This window comes from Atta colombica, unplaced genomic scaffold (genome assembly GCF_001594045.1).
Source record: "Atta colombica isolate Treedump-2 unplaced genomic scaffold, Acol1.0 scaffold293, whole genome shotgun sequence".
In the NCBI taxonomy this organism is placed as follows: domain Eukaryota; kingdom Metazoa; phylum Arthropoda; class Insecta; order Hymenoptera; family Formicidae; genus Atta; species Atta colombica.
In genome coordinates this window covers 1,301,579-1,310,268 of record NW_017259396.1, presented here as the reverse complement: position 1 = coordinate 1,310,268, position 8,690 = coordinate 1,301,579, and the positions used below count along the sequence as shown (strand labels likewise).

General features: G+C 32.7%; 1 protein-coding gene across 2 annotated transcripts in view; it reads right to left on the bottom strand.

Annotated features, from left to right (window-relative positions):
* Nucleotides 1–4,850: 4,850 nt before the first annotated feature.
* The window catches only part of LOC108690065 (sorting nexin-27), a 12,206-nt gene continuing 8,366 nt past the window's right edge, over nt 4,851–8,690 (bottom strand). For both annotated transcript variants that reach the window (XM_018197156.1, XM_018197157.1), the window contains exons 3-7: nt 8,129–8,353; nt 6,719–7,029; nt 6,393–6,631; nt 6,034–6,315; nt 4,851–5,412 (exon numbers count right to left, since the gene is read on the bottom strand). In XM_018197156.1, coding sequence (XP_018052645.1) covers nt 5,344–5,412; nt 6,034–6,315; nt 6,393–6,631; nt 6,719–7,029; nt 8,129–8,353 — 1,126 coding nt within the window. In that variant the 3' untranslated portion in view covers nt 4,851–5,343. The remainder of the gene's footprint in view (nt 5,413–6,033; nt 6,316–6,392; nt 6,632–6,718; nt 7,030–8,128; nt 8,354–8,690) is intronic.

Genomic DNA, 8,690 nt, shown 5'->3' with positions numbered 1-8,690 from the left:
GTTATATTATATTATATTATTATATCGGTTAGATTATTATATTGCTTTATATAATTGACCTCATAATTGGATTTAATAGCAACTTAATATTAACTAGAACATAATCAATATAATTTAATATTGTGCTTGTCAATTTCTTTCAACTGTTATCTTGATAAACGTCATCGATAAGGTGATCTTTTCGAATCAAAAAAGATTTTAATCTTTACTTAGCATTCTGTGTTTGTTAAGATAATAGCCTACGAGCAAATATTATAATATTTATCTTTAATTTATTATAATTTTATAAATTTTATACGTTTTTGTGATTAAATTCAATCGTTAATTATATAGAGATATAAAAAAAATTTACCGCGGAAGAATTATGATAAAAATTATGATAAAATATAAATTTTTTGAAATACAAAAAAAGTTGCCATTAATTATACAGAATATTATACGAGTTATTATAACAGTGTAGAAAAAACTAAAGATGTTTTTAAATTTTCTGTATTATAAGTTAAAAAATAAAAAAGTACCCTTAATATTTTAAATTTTAATATTTTAAGATAGATTTAATCTTCTACATTTTAATATGTACAAAAAAATTAAAGAAATAGTTTAGATTTTAATGTTTAAAATATCAATTTAATTTTTTAAGGAATTTCATTCGCGCATAAAATTTGACTTAAACAGCTACCTTTTCACCACCTGTCTTCTTCCTCTTTCTTTTAATACGATCCATTTTTTCAGGCTATGACAATCTTTTCAGCTATTCTCAGTGTCAAGCCGGCGATTAAATTAAATTCGTGATCACCGATAAAAAACGATTTCTCTACGAAGGAGTTCCACCTTGCGGGGCAGGTGGACTTAAACTGATCTGTCGTTCCGTATATCGGCGGCCACTTAGCGATATCTTCTTAGACCGTCTTGCATGTAACAGTATCGCGTATACGAGGTCGTGTGCACACGCGAGAGCCTGCATACACCAGTTACAAAGGTATATTACGTAGAATGTGTAGACCATTTTGTACACTAGCGCACGAACATGATAATCTTGCGAATACACGACCAGCTTCGAGTTTGTTTGTGTTTACATAGTTTATTTTATGATCGGGGACTTTAATCTGAGATAGTATTGCAGTAATTATAATGTGGGATGTCATGCGTTATCCACCTTTGCTGGGCTACATGGCTGCATTTCGCTAGAATATTTCCGAATTTTAATTTCTGCTGTAGCATTTATGATGCTTTTATATGAAAGCCTATTGTCAATTTGCGTGCGAATCAAAATTGTTTGATTTTATGTCTGGGAATTGTACACGTTATTTTATTCATAATTCATAATAATCATAGTAATTATAGTAATAGTAGGATACATAATTAAAAGAGACATAAACAAAAGTCCTATTTCTTCTTCTGTTTTATTATATGTTTTTGGGAACATGGATAAAATGAGGAAAAGGCGATGGTGGTTTTATTAAGAACTTTGCGAACATTTTTAAAATTCTACCTGGACGATTCTCCTTTTCTATAGGCGCTGAGAAAGCAACAACGTTATTCCATCTTGATGTCGTCTATTATTTGCTTGTGTCAGTGTGTTTTACGTCAGACATATTTGAAATTACTTTCGTTACATAATAACAATTGCATCGCATAGATTGTTCTACTATCACGTTATTTTATCTATGATATGCGTAACTATTATAATAGTAGGTAAGAGACGTCATAAGAAAGGCTGAAATAATAGTTCTATTTCTTCTGTTTTTATTATATCCTTCTCAATAAGATGGCTCATAAAGAAATCGAATAATACCTCTTTCGCTAATTCGAAATACTAGTTTTACAACAAATGTTTCGCGAACCGATGTTATACGATAAATTGGAGCATTTGTTATTATGTACTATGATTATACAGAATATTTTAATTAACGCCTAAAGAGTTAACCGTAATGATATGGTCTTGTAACAATAATTAAATTATATTACCTAATTCGCCATTCTGTGTTTGACAGAACATCTCATTAACATGCTAATTAACGAGATAATAAACTATTTAACAAATTAGTTAATTTCCTAGTGAAAGATATTTCACAAAAGCGACAAAAACAAAGTAAGCAAAATTTTTTATCGAACAATTTTTCGAAATGAAAGACAATTTTCGTTTAACTTACATCACTAAAGCTGCAATAAGGCAATGATCGAATCATAATAAAAATACTGTAAGATAAAGATAATTGTACAAAACTGTACAAAATATCATTAATCCGACTATTTTCAGATTATTTCGCATCAGAAGTCACAAATTTAATTTGGACGTATCTCTGCGATCCAATTTTCTCAAAAAATACGCTACCAATTAACTCTACCAATTAACACACACGCAGTTCTTTTTATAAATATTATTGCCATTCTTCAAAAACACGTGGCTGCTCCGAGATGCCACAGACTTTCTCTTCCAAAAATTATTCGTCTGATTAGTTCATCGATCGATAAAATACGAAAGGTGTTGATGTATTTTGAGAGAATCTTTTTGCTGCCGGTAATATAATAACCAATGAGACCTTCGAGTTTCTCGTATTTCAGCGACATCGTTTGATCAAAAAGATCAGAAAAAAATCATCGTGCAAAAGTATTATTAGACACATTATTCAACAGAATTGCATAACTAACTAATTCTTTCGTTTGCGGATGCTAAATTATATAAACGTTAGATGATTACCCGAAGGTTCATTCAAAGTTTATTTATCATCAATAATAACATTTTCGGACGTACGTATTGCTAATTCACAGATTTTGCACAGTTCCTTCGAAAAACCTTTATCTTCCCTCTCTCTTTTTTTATCGAAAAAACAATAGAAACCATTATCGTCTTGTTCACTCGACTGAATAGCTAGATGCACGCGCGAATATATCACATCATATGTTCGATGATCGATTCGTATGTTCGATCGTGTGTTCACTCACGGATACTCGCGCGTTCGATTATATAATTATTCTATATTATGTTCTATATTTCTATTATCATTAACAGTATCATAACTATGCTCTGTCGCAAGCATATATATTTTTTTTCCTCTCATTTGGATTTTACATTGCCACATACATTTCCCATTCATTGCATGCGCTCGACTCCATGAATAAAGTTTAAAAACATTAACGGTAATAATATATTTATTTTTCTATTTATTATCTGCTAAAACTGCTCGCAGTTAAGTAAGCGACATGTTTAGAACGAGTGAATTTAAGCACTGCGAGAAGGCAGGATGCATACGTAAGAATGAAAAAGAAGAATAAAAGAAGAGAAAAAACGACTGATCCTGGCATATATGCAAGTGAGAACTCACTCCAAATATTCGCTTTCTATAAGTGGATATCTATGCCAAAACGCGTATTACGGCCTTTTGCAAAATCCCGCAACGCGTAGAATAGTGCTAATATTATTTTTATGTTTTTTCTTACTTGCTGTTATTAATTAATATCTCATTATTATTATCAATATCTCTTTTAACATTATTAATGAGTATTGTTATTCTTTCTTCATATAAGATAGAGGAAAACACGCGACCTTATTGCATTATTGTTCCAAGTTTTTACGTTTCTCTTTCTTTTTTACTAAATTCTGTACATGCTTATATAATCGGAGATGAGCATTAATGCTGCATTTTCTATTGTACAGTATTTTTATAAATTCATTAAAGGGAAGTAGCCCGGAATAAAGTTTCTGAATCAAGAATCAAGAATATCGATTTAAAAATAGTCCTCGATTGTTATTACAATCCTCCGATTCACTTGTGATTTACGCTCACAATTTCGCGTAATAATCAGATCGTCATTTCATTTTTCAGCAACATCGCGACATCCAATTATAATTAATCTTGCGATCGATCTTATCAAAACGCACACATGCATACACACGTACACAACTAAGTTTCTTCTCAAAAAGTATATATTTTTAATATTAATATGTACAGTTCTATTTTTTTATTAACACTAGTACGCTATACATACTAATGAATTAACAAAATGTGTAGAGGACTGATCGATAACATTATATATCGCTTACGGGACATATGGTACCTGCCGTAGCCACACGTGCATTAGGAATTCGTTTGTTACACAGGATAGTTTAAAAAGAAGAAAAGAAACAAGAATTTGGTTCTGCTTATAAAGTCATCGATAGATATGATATGTATCTATTTCTTCTGTATTCTTAGACGTTCCAGATTTCTATGCTTTTCATTATACAAACTCTTAATTGCAAAAAGTGAAACCTACTACAGCGATAAAATGGACGCGCTGTCGATACTATGAGATTCTTCATAAACGTGCGAAAGCAGCGCCTCTCGTTTTAAAATATCCTGCGTAACGAATTGACAGATTATGATTGATTTATAAAATATTGTACATTAGAAAATGCACAGGTTATTATTTCTGTTCTTTAAACGCACGATCGATAAATGCAAATCTATTGAAAGAGAATTTCGGGTTTGTTAGGCGAAGAAGGAGGAACGTTTTACATAAGACGATCGATTTTCTCGTTAGAAAACGAGTTGCGTGCCGTATACATATAATAATTCATAGGCCAGAAGAATAGGTAGTTTCTCTAGGCGGACACGATCGTATCCCCGTAGTAATAGTCTATGTATCTATACGCTAATGTAATTCTCTTATATGTTATCGCGTGCGCAATTTTGTTCATCGTAACAAACGTGTTTCATCGACAAAACAAAAGTCAAGTTCCAACTATATCGCATAAAAAAGATTTATTTTCTTGCATACTGAATTCAAGCTACATATTCATAGACCATTCTTATATTTAAGTTTAATTAATAATTACTGTCTTAAGTACAGTCTTAAGATGTCATGAATTAATAAGAGGACCGTATTAGCATCTTAAGATATTACTTAAAACGATCTTGAAATAAGAATAGATTATGAATAATTGGCCTACGTCAAGATTTCCTCACAGATGGACGAGTGTGGCATCAATGATAAATCCGAGTTTAAATTTATACATCATATTTCATTCTCGTTCCAGATTACTTGTGAGCGTCACAGTAATCTATCGAATTTTGTTTCTCTGATAACAACACTATTTCACTAGGATGTATATGTATCTACATTCGCACAACACATACGTTTTATTTTTCCAATGATGACGGTGTACAGTATTGAAAACATTCGGCAAAATTAACGGATGAAAAAATTTGATATGCTAAAGATACTATGTTAACCGTTTCTAAAAACTGCCCTAATTCTAATAAGAAAAAATTTCGACTACGGAGAGACGAGTGCGAGATAACCCGTGAAAGGATCCCTCAAAAGTTATACACTGGATACCTCTTAGCGTCGTATGTTACGTCATTCCCCTGGGTCATCCCATTTTGCTTCTTCGGCTATTCGATCGAAGCAATCCGAGAGGAACGTATACTGCAAGTACAACATCACCAAAAAGTAATGAATCGAGTGGCGAGTTCGCATGAAATTACGCATGTCGCAATCACAGATGTAATAAGAATAGATTGCGCATTCCTATAAAGTTATCACTATCGGTTTAGAAAAAGTGAGGGAATTGAAGAATATTTCTCTCTCTCTCTTTATTTTATATATACATATATTTATATATACATATTTTTTATTTTGTATATCTTCTCTTTTGTATATTTAAATCTTTTTCTTATACAATATATTACTTTCTTTTAATTATTTGCTTGTTTTTGTATATATTTTTTTGTGATTTTCACTTTGCTTTTATAATTATAATTGTAAGTTTATTCTTAAAGAATTTGTCCTAATAATAAATGAATACTAATAATAAAATACTAATAATAATAAATGGGATACTAATAATAAATGACTCCTATCCATCTTTTTTCTTTAAGGCATCGAGTTGAAAAGAAATGTTAATAGAATTTTTTTTGAAAATGCATGTTAATATCTTTAATTCTTTTTAATTAATTCAGAAATCAAAATTAGGAAATGCGCAGTCTATATCTGTCATAGCTATGCTCGCAGTTATGAATTGATTCGTGAAAAGATTCAAGTACTTACATAAGGAGTGAAGACCTTGAGCCAACGGGGTGGACGATTGTCCTGGCGCGTATATTGGAAGCAGAATGCCATTCCATCCTCATCTACTTCCCACCGGGTGATAGTGCTCCATTGAAATTCGACCACTTGTGACTCCAGAGTACCATCTTCCTTCGCGGCATGCAACTTGAAGGCCGCCATGCCAACTGCTGGTACCACGTGGCCCTCTTTCCTTGAGTCGCACGCGCAATGTGGAAATACAATGTCGCCGTACCCACTGAGTTCTCTCGCTAATTTTAGATACTACACAAACACAAAGATTTCACGTAAACGCAACGGTATTATTAATTTAAGCGATTTTTCCTTCATTCAATACGAACCTCGTGCTTTCTCGATGCATCCTGTAGAGCTTTTAATTGATATAGCCTTTCTCCAGCAGTTATGTGACCTCTGTTCACTTCGTCGATCGTCTGCCAAAATATCCAAGTTAATGCCTGTTCGTTCAAAGGCCTATTTACAGTGAAAAGCCACCTCCTTATTGCCAAACACGTTGCGCTGGCAGTCGAATAATTTTGAATGTACAAAGTATGCGGATGTTCGTGAGGTTGTAGCTTTCTCTCTGCAACACAATGGTCATGTTAAGTTGCAGATAAGTCCGGTAAATTTACTCAGAATTTATGAGATGATAAACGATTTTGGCGCATACCGAAATTGTATTCGACAATCTCAAATAGGTAAAAGTATTTCGCGGTTTCTGCGTCCAAGCCTACTCGGCAGCAAACTGCATCGTAAACGTCTTTCACGGATGCCGCCTTGGGAACAGTCACGGTGACGACTTCGCGATCAGGTAGCAAAATTTTGAGATCAACCGCTGGACCTTGATCGCCATCCTCCTCCAGTCGATCCGTCAAAAATTCTTGCATAGCGTCGCTTTCCGCTATCACGCGTACTGCACAGACCTTCTCCAAATACTGTTCCAAACCGCGTCTTCTTGCGTCAAGCTGTTGCTCACTTAATCTATAATGAGAGTGAAGGAATTCTTAAAGATTGTTTTCTATTGCTGTACTAGATTATACTAGAACTTTCTTCTTCGCTTTTACTAAATTTCAAACATAGATATACATCTATTTCACTAATAGCGTTTTCTCTTGATACACTGAATGTAATCTCGCACCAGTTACGTGTAAGTGCTGCATCAGTGCTGCACAAGTGTACATACACATATACTTCATTCATGTTATCGTGTTTAATTTTGCTTTTTGGTTGACTTTCATTTTCAAATTTTTAATGTCACCCTGGCTCTACATCATCTCTTTAAAATCGTGTAGCAAAATTCCATTTCGTGCATAAAATTTGCATTACACTATAGCCACAGAAACACGTTACACTGAATGAGTTCGCCTACCATCAGACAAGGAAACACGCTACACTATCTGAGTGTTGCACTGCGATAATGCAAGAGAAAACGTTATAAGACTTTTCTGTCTAATGTTTGCCCACTGCAATCATCTTGAATTGTGATATCAAAAGCAAGAAAACTCTTGCAAACTATATTAAAATGTAAATATTTCAAAATAAAATATTTGCGATTCGATAGAACAGATTTGTAAAATATACCGAAAACTTCTCTTGTATTTTTTTAATCAATAAACAATCGTATATTTAAAATTGAATTATACATAATCAAAAAACGAAACAAGGTACATGACAGCTATCAAATTACGATAAATAATTTTATTCTATTCCGAAATAAAAGAAGAATTTTCAATATATTTTAGAAGTGTATTCCCAATCAAATGCAAATATTGTTTTATTGAAAAGTAATTCTATTTTAATACATTTTGCAAGAATTTTCATTTATTAAATATGTGTTTTCTCGCTTTTGATATCATTAAATTCTAGTCTAAAACAAAGATGCGTCTTAATTCAACTATAAAAACAAATCTTCATAATATGGATAAAAAATATATCTTGTTTTTCAAGAGAAAAATATGCAGAGTGTGATTAGAGAATCGTGTGATTATAAGATGCGCTATGATATTAAATGAATTTATTCATTTCGCGGCTACTTGATGCGATTTACGTCGATGTATGAAATTAAGTATGAAGACATTACTGGAATGGCCATTTTCCTGGTAGTTTCGGGAAGTTGAACCCTATGAACTCCTTCTTCAGGGCCATGTGCAACGCCGCGAATTCCCGATATCGACGCGAGCACAAGTGCCTGCCAGCCATGTGGACGTTGAAGACTACATAACGCTCGTGCTTCCTCTCGCGGACGTGATAATCCGGCACGCTGATGGGCAGAGATCGCTTCTCGCTATAATCTACCGATGCATAACTAAACAAAAATGTAATACATTTAATATTTGTGCTACGTGTATGCTCGCGTATATACAGGATGTCCTAAAATTGACGCTAAATATTTTAAAGACAGATTCTCTTTAATATTTTAAGACGAAAAATTTATAATACGAAAATGCTAAGGCTATGATAGTTTTCAAATGGAAAAAGTTTAAAAACTACGAATGATAGAGCGCTGGAATTTCGCGCATTCAGGAATATATATATATATAAGATAAATGAAGGTGCTTCCTTGAACTTCTTGCCTTTGACAATAATAAAATTTAACATCTTCAAGCATTAAACTTTTTATTTTAAAATACATATTACAGAGA